General features: G+C 32.4%; 2 protein-coding genes across 3 annotated transcripts in view; both read right to left on the reverse strand.

Moving 5' to 3' along the window:
• disp1 (dispatched homolog 1 (Drosophila)) overlaps positions 1–11,988 on the reverse strand; it is a 57,815-nt gene extending 45,827 nt beyond the window's left edge. Inside the window, exon 1 of the mRNA XM_042747159.1 lies at positions 11,740–11,988. The gene's annotated coding sequence lies outside the window, so the exon portion shown is untranslated. The remainder of the gene's footprint in view (positions 1–11,739) is intronic.
• A 1,526-nt stretch (positions 11,989–13,514) lies between these two features.
• On the reverse strand, positions 13,515–16,294 carry LOC122134150 (MADF and BESS domain-containing protein). Of its 2 annotated transcripts, XM_042746257.1 has the most exons (3): positions 16,133–16,278; positions 15,878–15,988; positions 13,515–14,128 (listed from the first exon to the last, which is right to left on the reverse strand). In XM_042746257.1, exons 2-3 carry the CDS (start codon positions 15,906–15,908, stop codon positions 13,656–13,658), a joined length of 504 nt encoding a protein of 167 aa, XP_042602191.1. In that variant the 5' UTR covers positions 15,909–15,988; positions 16,133–16,278; the 3' UTR covers positions 13,515–13,655. The 2 variants fall into 2 exon arrangements, with proteins under 2 accessions (XP_042602191.1, XP_042602190.1); XM_042746256.1 differs by lacking the exon at positions 15,878–15,988 and having other exon boundaries at positions 16,133–16,294.
• Between the last annotated feature and the right edge of the window lie 503 nt (positions 16,295–16,797).

Consider the following 16,797-nt stretch of genomic DNA (forward strand, 5'->3'; position numbering starts at 1 on the left):
TCAGTATAGTATTTTTGGATTTGCGCCACACCCTTTCAGCAGCTCTAAGCTTAGAACGATGTTCGCGTAGAACATCAGATAACCAAGGGGCTTATCAAGAGATGCTAACAGTTTAGGGGAAGGAAGCGAAGATGAAACCATTGCAGATAGCCGGGAGGGTGAGAGTGAGCGTAGGTTACGTCGAAAGATGACATGTGGAGGGCTAAGTGATGTGCCAGGAACCATGTTGAGGTTAAGAGTGAGGAGGAAGTGATCTGAGGTGTGCAGTGGAGTAACTAGTACATGATCAGTGGAGCAGTGTCTGAATACACAGAGGTTTTCAGCCTGAGGGTGAGCACATTTTCAGCAAATGTTCATATTTGGGTCATCTTTAACTAACAAAGACCTGACTGTGTATCACTCATCTAAAAGCTATAACCGCCGTGTCAGATTGATATCACAGAAGTAGCTCTGCATTAAAACAGACTCATATACGGTTTCACTTACAGTGCAGGGAAATGTATTTTGTGAATGCAACAAAAGATGTTTTTCTTTCCCACATCCCACACTTGGATTGATCCTGATCTTTGCACTCTAATCGTTCAATCTGGTTTAAATTTCATGAAGCCGAAGAGCAGAAGAGTGATTCAGCATTCGCTCCAGTATCACGGGACGATCAACAAGTGTCAAGAGAAAGTGAGCTCAGGCCCGTCTCTGCTGCCAAACATGAGCACAGAGTGTTCGCTGAACGCAAAAAAGCTCGCTGGAGTCAAAGGCGGCTTTTGAAGCCTTTGAAGACACTCAAGGAAATGTTGTGTTGCATCCTTGGGGAAAATAAACAGGCACTGTCACCATTTCATGCATTTGGAATATGTGAGATGGAATATTTAGGCCACTGTAGGTATGGGTTGCATTTGACAGAAAGACATTTGAAAGTAAGTAAATGCACACATTGTAAATACAACTTTTTTTCTTATAGAAAATAAAACCTATATTAGGGCAAGTAAAGTAAAGTAAAAGCCTGCAGAAAATGAAGCCTATATTACAAACATTAAATTGTTAAATTAATAAACATTTCTTATAGACAATAAGCCTATTTAAGGGTCATTAATAATTTAAACTAAATAAATACTTCTTATAGAAAATAAAACCTATTTTAGAACTATGAATAACAAAATAAAAAAATAATAATAAGAAGAATAATATTCCTATAGAAAATGAAGCCTATTTTAGGACCATTAAAACTTTAAATTAATAAACATTTCATATTTAAGGGTCATTAATAATTAAAATAAACAAATATGCAAACAAAACCAATAATTTTTGTCTTACAGAAAATGATGCCCATTTCAGGATCATTAATAATTTAAACTAAATAAATACTTCTTATAGAAAATAAAACCTATTTTAGAACTATGAATAACAAAAAAAAAATAAAAAAAATAAAATAAAATAAAAAGACCTATAGAAAATGAAGCCTATTTTAGAACTATTACAACTTTAAATGAATAAACTTTTCGTATTGAAATATATTTCTTATAAAAAGCATGTTTTAGGACCATTAACAATAAATAAATAAATACGTTTCCTACAGAACCTGAAGACTATTTTAGTCTATTTTAATGATATTTTTCTTTAAAAATTGTAAATAAAACAGGCAGTATAAACTGTAAGCTGTGAAGTATTAATGCCTACATTATCATGTCAGTAATTCTTGTACTTTAATACGGTTTCATTTTAAAGTGTGTGCTGCCACTAGAGGCGCTAAAGTGAGCATCAGTGTGAACTCTCTTCTTCTAGTGTTTTCTCTTTCAGCTCTAATGATAAAAGTGTTAGCAATGCTCTGAGCGGCCATTCACGTCTGCCTTATATACTACCATAAAGTATATTTCTAGCCTAAGAAATGAGTGCTATAAAGTCTGGAAAAACTAAAGAATATCAGGTCATGAAGGAGCACTCAAGAACACAGAGCTTCAGAAATGAAACAAGCCACACTGCTTAACTTCCCAGGAATAATGCATTCATCTAAAACTGAAACCTTACACAAAACACTCATACAGGTGAAGCTCCATGATGGCTCTGTTCACTCTCAACTGCTTGCGTCTTTCAGAAATCCTTTACTTATTTCCACAATCAAAAGCCAGACTGCCTAATGGATATTTTTGTAGTTAAAATAAACAACAGAAGCAGAGAAAGATCACCTTTGAGACCTTCACAGAAACTACTGAACTGATTCACTTTGACAGAAAAAACAAGCCTCTGTTAACATCGCCTTTAATTAGATGATTACACGCAGCTTCGGTGTTGCTATGCAGTTGCTAGGGTATTGAGAAGTGCATGTTGACACGTTGCTAGGTGGTTTCTTACTGACTCTTGAGTTGCTTTGCAAGAAAAAAAAGAAATGCATATATATAAAAAAACTAAGCCTATTTTAAGATAATTCATATATATATATATATATATATATATATATATATATATATATATATATATATATATATATTACTGCTGTCAAACGATAAATCGTAATTAATCGCATACAAAATAAAAGTTTTTGTTTACATAATATATGTATGTGTACTGTGCTTATTTATTATGTATATATAAATACACACATGCATGTATATATTTCAGAAAAATTGTATATTTATGTATTATATATATATAAATTATATGAATATATAGACAAAATATATACTGTATGTGTGTTTATTTATATATACATAATAAATAAACAGTACACATACATATATTATGTAAACAAAAGCTTTTATTTTGGATGCGATTAATCACGATTATATATCAGCACTATATATATATATATAATATATATATATATATATATATATATTATATATATATATATATATATATATATATATATATATATATATATATATATATATATATATATATATTAGGCACACCTATTTTTGAGCCAATAATGTTTTTAAACAAACAAATAAATAAACAAACTAACATTTTCTTATTGAAAATAAAGCCTATTTTAGGAATGTTCTTAGTTTTACATTAATAAATAAATAATTATCCATTATATTTTCTTATAAGAACATGAAGCCTATTTTTGGATTAATAATATCTTTAAATAAATAGATTAAAAATGCCTTATATAAAATGAAGCCTATTTAAGGACGGCTAATACTTAAATATAATATTTTTTTACATGACATAAATCCTGTTTTAGGACCAATGATACTTTAAAATAAATAAATAAATAAATAAATAAATATAATTTTTATATCGAAAAAGAAGCCTATTTTAAGATGTACTAAATCAATAATTTTAGGACAATTAATTTGCATATTTTAGGGGAATTGATTTTTTTTCCCCATAAATTGCTTTGGATAGAAGCATCTGCTAAATGCATAAAGATAAATGTGAAAGTTTAAAAGTTAAACTAGTACAGTTCATAAAGCTATTAACATGCATCAGCATGGATCGGGCTTTGCATACATGCATATAAGAGTATATTTCTGAAGCCTCAGCAAGCACAACTCATTTCAGAACTTCTTCATTACAGACTGAGAAACCCGGGCTCTGGTCCGTGTCCATCTTTCCAGATCTTTCCTCTGCTTAGTGTCAGGCTAATGATCTCTTCAAGCCCGTCTGCAGCCCAGCGCACCGAACTCTGGCAAGATTTAGAGGGGAAACGAAAAGCACTCCCGACGCTGGCTAGCAAATATGACTTGCATTTGCACATTTTTCCAATTTATCTCATTGAATTAAGGGTGCAGACTTTTGGACGCTGCAGCGAGACCTTGAGTAGAGCCATCCGTCTTCAAGGCATCAGCTGAAAACATGATAAATGCGAACAGGTTGTGCAAGGAAGCTGAGTTTCGAGGCAGGAGGTCACAGCGGTCGCTCTCTTTCCAAAAGATCAGAGGTCCTGAAGAGATCCTGAGCTGAATTCAATCAGGAGAACGGCTCCAAAATAATGCTGATGCATTTTCATCTCATGCTAAATTTAGTTTGCTGCAGGTACATTCTCACCTTCAAAAGGCCCTTGAATATATCAAATAATAATCAACAAAAGCAGAATATTTATTTATAATGTCTATTTTAGAACAGGGTTATTATTGTTAACTAAAAATAAAACTATTTAAAACATTTTTGGTAATTGAAAAAGGGTTAATACAGTAAACTTAAACCAAAAAATGTTACTTGAAATAAAATAAATGCTTACCTAAATGAAACAAAATATAAAATTTTACTTATTTTTATTTAACTTATTTTACCTAATTATAAATCCTATTTTAGGACCAATAATAATAATTTAAAAAAATATATTATATTTATTTATTTATTTAAAATAATTAATGTTTCTAAATTAGGATTTAATTCTTTAAGGAAAAAAGTATTTAATATTTTTATTTAATAATTTCTACAATTTTTATTTAATAAAAATGTTTATGTATATTTTAAAATATTTTTAATCATTTTTATTTAACAAGAAAATGCTTATTTAAAATTCTTAATTATAAATTAAAATGAAAAAAGCAAATAGTGAATAAAAGCGAATTCAAAATATGAATAAAAGCTGTAAAAAGTATTTTAGTACTAAATAACATGTTTAGCATCTTAACATCTTTATTAACATAAATAATACCAAAACAACATGAAAACAAGTGTTTTGAAACAAATTATACTTCAGTAATGTGGGAAGCACTAACCAACCAGCTAAAGTTCAACAAGCAAAAAGCAGGAGTCTTTCAAAGCCTTTGTCTCGCTCCGCTTTCATTTCTGAGCTCAGTACACCTGGATGACATTTTTCCCATTTTTCTTCCCTCAGGGAAAGAACATGTTTTGTAGCAATAGTCAAACAAAAACCTCCAGCCCTATTTCACAATAATGCGCTCTGACAACTCAATCCAGCCCGGTGACATTTTGGGGGGGAAATAAAAAAAAGTGGAACTAACACACAACACCTGTTTCTGCTCAACACCCTCGTTCTATCAGTGACAGCTGTGCGACTGACGGACGGAGACAGCGAGAGGACACTCTGTAATGTTTCACAGAGGACTTCTGAACGCCGATTTCTCCACTTCTAATTACCTCCAGCGTAAAGTGTGTGTTATATATCCATACGATGATACGATGAGTCGAAGGAAATCAGAGCTGGATAAACCCTAAAACCCCAATCGAGCTGATCGGCTACCTGTAGAGATTAGGGCTTATTATATATATTATATTATCTACCATTCAAACATTTGAGGGCTTTTTCAAAGAAATTAATCAGCAAGGATGCATTAAATTGGTCAAATGTATGTATGAAATTTAAATGTTAGATAAAAAACAAACTAAATGAAAATGACAAGGAGCACTAAAATTACAAAACAACATCGATACTGTTGTTAACTAAACTATAAACAGGAATTTATTTATAATTAATAAATAGTCCTAAAATAATTTTTAATTTTTTAATAAGAGCTTTATTTGATATATGTATACATTTATTTATTTATACATTTAAAATGACTGAATTGCTTCATTTCCTATACTTATTTATATTTATTTGTTATTTTTTAATTAGTAATGGTCCTAAAATAGGCTTCATTTTCTATAAGAAAAAAATTATAAATGTATTTTACATTTTTAATGGTATTAAATTTGGCTTCATTTTCTATTAAAATTTATAAAATGTTTATTTTATATTTATATTTTAAAATGGATATTTATCTATAAATGATCAGTTAAAATTCAAATGGAAAATAGTAAAAATAATAATAATAATGAAAAAAAACTTTTTTTATTTAAAATTATTAAGGACCTAATATAGGTTTCATTTGGTATAAGAAAAAAATTATTCATTTATTTAAAATTATTAATAGTTTTAAAATATCAAAATATTAATAAAAGCTATAATCGTATATAAAGTATACATACAGAGAAGTCACTTTATTATATTACATATATATTAAAATTTAATATATTTATATACATGTACACTGCCATTCAAAAGTTTGAGATCAGTAAGATTTTTTGTTTTTTTCATGGAGTTTTTCTGCTCATCAAGACTGTTATTTGATCAAAAATACAGAAAAAAACAGTAATACTGTAAAATATTATTGCAATTTTTAATATTTGTCTTATTTTAATATACTGTAAAATATAATTTATTTATCTGATCAAAAACACAGTAAGAACTGTAATATTGTTAAATATTTTTACAAAGTTTTCTATTTTGATATTTTTATTATCAGTGTTGAAACTGTTGTGCTGCTTAATATTTTTTTGGAACCTGTGATACTTTTTTTTTATTCTTTAATGAATGAAAAGTTAAAAAGAACAGCATTTATTCAAAACAGAAATATTTTCTAACAATATAGGTCTTCAATATCACTTTTTATCCATTTTACACATCCTTGCCGAATAAAAGTATTAATTTATTTATCAAAGAATCCTGAAAAAAGCATCACGTCCCAAAAAATATTATGCAGCACAACACTGATTATAAATCATCATATTAGAAAGATTTCTAAAGATCATGTGACACTGAAGACTGGAGTAATGATGCTGAAAATACAGCTTTGATCACAGGAATAAATTATATTTTAAAGTATATTAAATTGGGATATCATATCTAACCGTGAAATCGAACCCTTGCTTGTGGTCTCCATAAGAAAACTGTGGCTAATGACTCATTTCCACTTGTTCTTTGGCCATTTAATTGTCAGTGTTTGGGTTGCATTTGTAACTCAATCTAGTGCTATGAGCCGCTACTACAAGCAAAGGTCAAAGCGACATCATCCGGGGTCAAACCTGCTTCCAGTGACCTGTGTCTGGCCTGATTTCACCCATGAGCTCAGAAGAGAGTTACAGCAACAAACTGACATATTTTGGGGCTGATTCAATCAATTCCGTCATTCATTATTCAAACATGTATGTAAAGTGACCACAGAAAATGTGTACAATTTAACTATTCGCTCTTGGAGCCAAATTGAGATCCCAATATCTCTGGAACTGAACCACATAGGGCTTTAAGAATGAACATTTCAAATTAAAAGATTGTAAGAATCAGAATCTAAAAAGAAATTAAGATAGCTTTAATGCATCTTGAGTAGCAGGCATGCAAACTTTGGAAAAATTATATTTTTGTCACTCAGACAGGTGTGTTCTATGCAATGGTTTTGATGGAGGGAAACAAGATGCATTTGTTTTTGAACATTATTTGTTCTTCAGACATTCCTCTTTAAAAGAAAAAAAGTATCAGCTGTATGTAAAGTGACCCACATTTGGTTTTTCACCACTGAAAGTGTGTCACATTTACTCATGGAGCCACACTGAGATCCCCATATCTCTGGAACTGAATCATACAGGACCTTAAAAATGGACATACCAAAAGAAAAATTTCTCAGGAAGCAACATCTAAAGAGGTATTATGATAACTTCAAAACTTCTTGAGTTACATGCATGCAAACTTTGGAAAATACATGGTTTTGTCAATCAGTCGGGTATGTTCTACACAGAGAAACAAGACACATTTCAAGTTGAAACTCCATTGTTCTTCAGAAATTCCTCTTTAAAACAACAACTATCCGCTGTATGCGTAGGGACTGTCATTTGATTTCTGACCACTGAAAAAGTGTAAAATGTACTCATAGAGCCATAAGATCCCCATATCTCTGGAACTGAATCAAAAATTGGTATACCAAAAGAAATGTTTGTTAAGAACAAGAATCTAAAAGAACATTAAGATTTCTTTAATGCATCTTGAGTTACAGGCATGCAAACATTTGGTGGGGTGACAAAAAGTTATTTTTTTTTTTTTTTTAAACTGGCACTATTGAAATATAATGAAACAAAGATTGCTAAAGTCAACAGATTTAGAGCTACCAAGCTCTGTGTAAAAATAACAATAATGCCATCTTTCTAAAGTCATTTTCTGACTCCTGGAATTTGGCTCCAATCATAATTGTGACCCTCCTCTACAAAACATTTGACACGAAGTGACCCAGAAGCGGGGATCTGATGACACAACACAACACTAATGCGATTTCACACACGTTCAGGTCCAAGCTATAAATCAGCTGGCCGTCCTTACCACCAGCGCTCAAGTGCACTTGCAGAAGTGTCTCAAAATAGTCGTGATGAGACAAAGTCCTTGGCTCTGCTATAATCACTTAAAGTGTATGAGGGGAAAAGTGAAAATGAGACACTTGCAAAGTGTTAAATTAGACTGTTTGTGTAGGTTCTTAATTATAGCATTTTAAGGAAATGCCCAACAAACCCTGCAGCAGAAGAGAAGAGTGTAGGCTTGGACTTATTTCTGTCCCCGATCGCTTTTACAGCCTCTTATCATGAAAGCCCGGAGTTAACAGGACAACATCTGTTTTCCTTATTGATTTTTATTCCTTTTGGAACACATACTGTGCAAGCGGAAAGAGAAATCCAGCCAGTCATCGCCAGAATCAGCGCTTGGCTCCGGCCAACGAAAAGCGACACGAGTGACAAATCACCACGGCTGAATCTGGATATTAGATTTTCTTTGTGTTGGTTGCCAGTGTTTACTGTCATCCAGGGTAAAGAGCAAATAAAAGCAAACACACGTTTGAGGCTCATATAATCGGCCCGTCTGGCAAGATTTCACAGTCAGACTCAGTGGTGACCAACTTTACACCTGACTTCAGCTCAGTACATTACACTGACTCAGCACCCTCTCGTGGAGGAGCTCATGTGTGAATCTGACCCAAAACATGTCCAGCTCACAATTCACAAAGAAAAAAAACAAGAAAACTTTTTCAAAGAAGCCTTTTGAAGCACAATTAGGAGCTTTCTCATTGCTATACTGTCATGTTAAACACATTTTCACATTTTTGTACACACACACACAAACATGATTAGATAGATAGATAGATAGATAGATAGATAGATAGATAGATAGATAGATAGATAGATAGATAGATAGATAGATAGATAGATAGATAGATAGATAGATAGATAGATAGATAGATAGAGGTATTTATAATGCATGTATTTATATATACAAGATTGCAATATTTATCTTAATACTGCAATTTATGCTTATAAATATAAATAAAAATTATGATATATATATATATATATATATATATATAAATGCGGGATAAATGTGACCCTGGAGCACAAAAGCAGTCAAAAGTAGCATGGATATATTTGTAGCAATAGCCAACAATACATTGTATGAGACAAGATGATACATTTCTCTTTTATGCCAAAAATCATTAGCATATCAAGTAAAAATTATCTTGCATAAAGATTTTTTGTAAATTTCCTACTGTAAATATGTCAAAACTTCATTTTTGATTAGTAATATGCATTGCTAAGAACTTCATTTGAACAACTTTAAAGATGATTTTCTCAATATTTAGATTGTTTTGCTCCCTCAGATTCCAGATTTTCAAATAGTTGTATCTCAGGCAAATATTGTCCTCCTAACAAACCATACATCAATGGAAAGATTATTTACTCAGCTTATTTATTCAGATGACGTATAAATCTCAATTTCAAAAAATTGACACTTATGTTTTGTGCTCCAGGGTCTCAAATGTGTTAAATTGTCATGTCAACATTGTAATGACTTCCTTAAGTCCTAAAACAGGCCTTTTGTCATAAAACAAAACACATTATTTTTGGGGTTATTATGACTTGAACATGTTTGCTCAAAAATGCCTTATAAAAATCTAAGAAGTAAGACTCAAACTGACTTTCAACGCTCAAATCGCAATATTAAAAAGAAAAGAAAAATCAATGCTCTGTACCATTACAGTCCATGATTTATTCTTAACTGGGCTTGTACTGTGACCGAAAAGTGGTTTCTATATAAAAAGGCTAAAGTATTTTGCAAAAAAAAAAAACTCTGTCACTCTTGCTTTTAGTTTTGGCTGCTTTTAGGCTTGAGGGAAAAAATCATTCTGTCAACTTCAATTAAATTCCCATTTCATTGCAAGCGCCTGGCAGTCAATGGCCAACTCTATAACAGCATGTACAGGGAGATAAACATTTCCATGTTTTGAGTGGAACAGTCCTGGGAAACATGGCTGAACTTTCAGCGTTGACCCTCCTGGACACATATTCTCATTTTTCTATGTCCTGGAACGGCTGATGAAGTATTACAGCAAACAATGAGGGGAATTAATCAGTTAGCCAGGTGCATGGATTGCAGCAGAGATGAGCTGAACTGAAGTCATTCCCAGACACAGTATATCAGCCGGAGTGGACGCTTCAACATCAAGAGGAGAGACCAGGGCATTTCAGTGAAACATTTACAATCTGGGTCAGCAGCTAGTCAAACAGCAACATATCAGAGGACAGATGAGACGCCGGCCTGCAGCGCTGCAGCAGAGCTCTGAGACACAGTACACCAAAACATTCCTGCATCACCAATACTTTCCATTGCTTTTCTAGTTAGAGCTGAAGGGTTTTAACAACTCATTTTAGAGGTTGCATTTACATTTACGTGTTTGGCGGACACTTTTATTCAAAGTGACATACAAAAGAGGAACAAAAGCTCCCAATGAGTTTGGACTCATAAACAGCCATTTCTGATTAAATATTTTAGAAATTAGCTTAACTAAAATAACAGAATCCATATAGAAAGGCCTGAAAATTACAATGTTAAATTTCCTAGTTTTTCCCAAGAGAGATTACACTTCATCCCAATAGAATAGAATCGAATAAGAAATTCTATTGATAAATTCTCATGATTATGCTGATATATTTTTAAAAGTAAAATGAGTCTGATAAATGATACAATGATTTATAACATTTTATACCCGCCCCCCCTTTACAATAATATAAATTTGGTGTGAAATGTACTTAATTGTCATGAAAATAGTTTCATATAAATGCAAAATCTTAATAGTTTTAAAAACTATTTTAATTTAATTTCATAGAGAGTAAAATATAGTTTCTAATTTATTTCTTTTGAGCTTGGGGTAAAATATGTTCAGTGTACAGTGTTTATATATAACAGTATAATGTCATAAAAATGATAAATCTTAATTTTTTTATACTTAATTTAATTTTATATAATGATAATTCAAAATATACTTTTGAGTATATACTCATGAGTTTTGGTGAAACATGATTAAATATGAAACTATTCAACAATTACATATTTTAGAACTGAGCATAAAACAATACAATTATCATTGAATCTCAATATGATCTGCACGTTTTTGACAAGTTTTTCACTCTTTGACAACAAACTTCATGATGATGATGATGATAAATACCTTAATATTGGGTTACATGTATATGGGGGTCACTGCAACAGTTTTCTCTGGTGGGAAGAGTACACACACACACACACACACACACACACACACACACAAACACAAACACACACAGTCCTGCATAACAATACTGAGCAGCGCATCCCTCCTCAACAATACAACTCAACACAAGCATCTCATCCATTCACATCACTAACACACACACACACACACACACACACACACACACACACACCAGTACACATCCAGCTGCAGTCACACAACACACAACCTCAGAGCTCCGCGTCAAAACCAGCAAGAAATACAGCAGAACGTGCCGACGACACTGAAAAGTTGTGCCCTAAACAGTCGCACCACATTTACCGATTCATTCCGTCCACAACAAGCTGAACATAGCACAGCACAGAGAGAGAAACGCGGCGTTCGCACTGATTTCCAGACGCGCCTGCGTCATAATGGACAGACAGCACGTCATAATGGATCAAAGATACAAAGTAACAGCGGCGGCGCGCCAAATGCATCTTACCTCCAACCGAGCTCGAGCGCGTCTGGCAGCCTTTTGGCGTCTAAACTCGCGGATAATGTGAGACGAGGCCGGTTGGTTGGCTGCTTGGTGGGAAGGTGGGAAAGAACTACAGGAAGTGAGGGGCAGATCCAGAGAACATGCACTCAGGACCTGCGCAGATCAGCCGGACACAACACTCCGGACGTGGCTCAAATAACACACTACCGTACTACACGTGCCATTTTAGAAGTATGGAAAATACATAGCACAGTATGCATAGTATTTTGAATGCATTTTCTGTACTATAATTGATAAAGGCCTTTTTTTATGTATTAGTTTACGGAATAGTGTACAGTATATACTGTATACTGCATACTACATACTATTTTCTTAAATACAACAGAATGCTACACATTGCATTTTAAAAAAAATTGTTATAAACCATTTATTTTTATATATTTAAGTATAAATGTTTTAGATCCATGTTTTTTATATTATAATTAATTATTACTTATGAAATTAAATGCGTATAAGCTTAAAAAAATGAATGTTTTCAAATATATTTGTAGGAAAGTTGTATGTATGAAGGGTTTGTGTGATAGAAGTTAAATGTAAAAAGATTTATTTACGCTATGAAGTTGATAGATGATAAAAAAATCTAAAAGATTTAATGTTTGAAAGTTAAGCCCATTGCATATTAAATATTAAAAATGATAATATTCAATAGCTATAATTAATCAATTTATCCTCAGATCACAATAATAATAAAAAAGTTATATTTAACCAAGGTATCAATGTGCATAATAAGTCTAAAGGTCTTTGTCCGAAATTTTTACCTGAAATTTTGCATGTTAAAAAATAAATACGACCTCATGTTTACACACTGCCTCCGAAACTTCCGTCCGTCATAAAAATTCGGACCAGGTTTGATTTTCTGCATTTTCACATACATAGCAAGCATTTTGATAGGAAAGGGTGACGAAAAAAATAAATAAATACAATAAAAAAATAAAAAACACATACGAAAATTTCAGACAAAATTTAATTTTTATATTATTTGTATTTGTTTTAGTTAAAAGCATTACCAAAAAAAAATTAGTTTTTTGTATATTTTTTGAAAACCCTGATGGCTCACTATAGATTAGAGTTATCACAGTTAATTAAAATAATAATAAACTATTAATTAATTAATTGAAATAAATGTTAATTGAAAATAAAATATAAAAAGATTTTTTTTTCCCAATTAAAAATTTGTCATTTTAAAATTAGCTGGTGTACTGAAAATTAAAACTGGAATAAATTTTTTTTTTATAAAAACTATGTTGACATTAAAAAAAACTACTAAAATGTCAAAAACAAAATTTCTAAAATTAAAATGTAAAATCTGAAAATTAATTGAAATATTAATACAAACAAAAGTTAAAAAGTACATATATATATATATATAAATAAAAAATAAGTTATGTTATACAAGTTACATAAGTATATCTGCAAAATTACACAAAAGTATCTTAATTATATTAAAATAATACCACTAGTTAAATAATCGAGCGGCAACCTTCCGGTCTCTCTCCTGAAACCAACACGGATGTGATTAAAACTGCAATTCATCGCCTGGCCGCTTGAGGCTGGCTGCAAAAGGGAGTCAATCCCATAGACCCCACGGATGCTATGTGCATGTTTTTATACAGTCTATGGAAATAATACACCCAAGCTGAATGTTTTAGCCCTCATCTTTCTGAGACGCTGCCTCATAAGAGTAAATAGTATAGTTCCAGACACAAACATCACTCTGGTAGTGCACATGTCTGTTTAATCATTGATCTTCGATGCAACAAACATCTACCAGCATCGATACAATATGTTATGAATCTTAAAAAAACGCAGTGGATAGAATTTCAATAAAAGATAGAAAAATATTAAGAAACTATAGAACATCACTTGAACTCCGCCTCATACAACAGCTGGTGAATTTTTAATTTGACGGCGCTCTTCTTGGCGTAAGGCAGCCGTCGGAGATACGGCAGTAAACTAAACAGGAACATCTCGTCCTCCAAGTCCTCGTTGGCCTCCATCTGCCACTTCCTCTTGCGTCCCGAACCCTGCGATCCCGAGGCCGAGTAGTGTGAGGATCCGTCCAGCATCCCGTGATCGCCCTCAAAGTCCTGCACGCCAAACGCAGAGTTCCCGTCCGCCGTGCTCTCCTCCTCCTTGTCCTCGTCGTCTCGGTCCTCCTCGGGCTCGTCGGTGGCCAGCGATCGTGACTGGATGAAGGGCGTCAGGAATGACATCTGCCAGCTGTACTTCCAGCTGCGGTGGGACGTTCCTGAGGCTCGCCGGCGCTGCTCCGCACGCTTGTCTTTGATGAACATGTCCCGCAAGCTCTTCCATCTCCTGCGACAGTCCTCTTCTGCACACAGACACAACAGACAGCGCTGAAGACAAGCCTGACATGATGCACACTCAACTCAATATAAAGGGTGACATGACATTTTACGATTTACTGTTTTTAAGCATATGCATACTAGGGCTGGGCGATATATCTAACGATATAATGATGCGCATCTAGTCAGTAAATCTGGTTCCTTGATTAGCGCTAAATCGCCATCACCTGCTTTCAAATGGAGCGGCATTTAATAGACAGAGCCGTAGATCACTGACAAGCTACGCAATATCGCGTTCATTATCCCAGATGAATCGCCTTCGATAATGAACGCGATATTGCGTAGCTTGTCAGTGATCCGGCTCTGTCTATTAAATGCCGCTCCATTTGAAAGCAGGTGATGGCGATTTAGCGCTAATCACGGAACCAGATTTACTGACTAGATGCGCATGATCATATCGTTAGATATATCGCCCAGCCCTAATGCATACTTGACACACCTAACCATAATCGATAAACAGTGATTTTAGCATGTGCACACTTAATATTAATAACCTAACGGCATTTTAGAATGGTCAATAAATAATCATTTAAAAATACAAATAATATCATTAACAATGCATTGTACAATAATCAATAAATAGAGATTTAGGGATGTGTGTTTAAATAATAATAAAATAAACAATCAATTTTATGTTATGCAGGATTTATGTATATGTATAAATTAAAAACAAATATTGCAATAATCAATCAATAGTGATTTAAGCATATATAAATATATATATATATATATATATATATATATATATATATATATATATATATATATAAAATAGTGATTTAACCGTATCTTAAATTATTAATATAAATAATGCATTGTATAATAAGAAAATAACAATACAAGTGATTTAAGCAAATGTATATTTAACTAATAATATAATTTACATTTTACAATCAATAAATATTGTTTAGCAATTTAATGAATAATAATTAACAAATAATCTTTCAATTATTAATATGTAGTAATTGAAGCATCTATATTTAATTCATAATATAATTAGCAATACATTTTACAATAAGTAGTAATTTAAGCATATGTATATTGAATAAAAATAACAATTTTTAATATAATTAGCAATACATTTTACAATAGTTATTTATTTAATGATGTTTATTGTAATATAACTTTATATATATATATATATATATATGTATGTATGTATGTGTGTGTGTGTGTGTGTGTATGTGTAAAATATAAATCTATTTTGAATAGACATACATGTATTCTTAACTATAGTTAATTATATTAGTTAAATATACAAAGATTTTACAATTAGAAGTTAATTAAGCATATTAATGACAAAACAACAAATCTTACAATTGTCAATAAGTAGCAATTTAAGCACAAATACATTTAATTTTAATTACACAAATGAAATATTGAACAATAATACTAATTTCTTGCATGGAGAAAAAAAAAATGTATGTCTAGGGCCAGTTTAGATCACAATTTACAACATGTACCAGTGAATATGTAAAACTTTTCCAGCATATTAAAACATATTCAGTAATGTATTTAGCAAATGACGTCTAAATTGATGCATACAGCATCGAAAAGTATGCAAGCGTGAGCATCATACTTTGCAAAAAAAAAAATAAAAAAAAATTTTTTACTATACAAAACCAAATCTGACTGATGCATCTCTGGTTCAAATGATCGCTTTGTGCATCAAAACAGAATTCAATAAACTTTCAATGAAAGCAAATCCCACTTACTGTGCAGATCACCAAACTCAAAACAACTCATGCTTGCGTACAGATAAGCGTCATATCTAGCAGATTAACCCATCCAATGCCTTTTCAACTCAAATACACGTTCTGTTAGTTCTATGATGAAATGGAGACAGCATTCATTAGATATAAATGAAACCTTCAAACCTGGATTCCTGTTAGCCTACTCTGCAACAAGCTAACAGCACACAGCTAGCAGTTTAGTGAACAACAAACAACTTGAGAAACCGCTACTCTTACCAGGGATTTCCACTTGCAGACTCACGGCTCTCCATGCTTTGGCTTTTCTAGCAGCGTCTTTATATGAATTTATTGTAGAGTTGTATAACTCGGGATAGTCGGACACCGCTGCTATTAACCTCTCCTCCATTGTTTTTAGCATTGGGCGGCAAGTGTTTCTAGCTAACAGCTGTAGAGAAAGAGACATGAGCGGTTGTTCCGGTAGGGGGCGCTCGCTGGTTCAGAAATCTTAATTCTCATTGGGTTCTATTCAAATTTCAGCATAATTTTTGTCTAATCAGGGGATTTTTTTTAAAACAATTATAATCTTTTTACTTTATTAGTAATACGAATTACTAGGGCTTACAATTAGAAATCTACCATAGCGGATTCTCTATATTTTTATGTGAAAAAATAATCTCTAGTAAGCAAAATCGGCTATGATTGGTTCATTTTGACCAGCGCTTAGAAATGTAACACGTACCACGTGACAATTCCGCACGTCGTTAAACAACGGCACCTAGACACTTTAATATCTATTCAATTTAAAAGTTATTTAAAATAGTAGAAACACGATTTAAAGCCATCGTACCTTGACTAGTCAGAAATAACAGACCCCGTCTGTTTTAGATTTTTTATTTACCAATGCCAATGTAGCCGCTTGATCTAGTTCATAAGTTCTGGCC

This window comes from Cyprinus carpio, chromosome B20 (genome assembly GCF_018340385.1).
Source record: "Cyprinus carpio isolate SPL01 chromosome B20, ASM1834038v1, whole genome shotgun sequence".
NCBI lineage: Eukaryota > Metazoa > Chordata > Actinopteri > Cypriniformes > Cyprinidae > Cyprinus > Cyprinus carpio.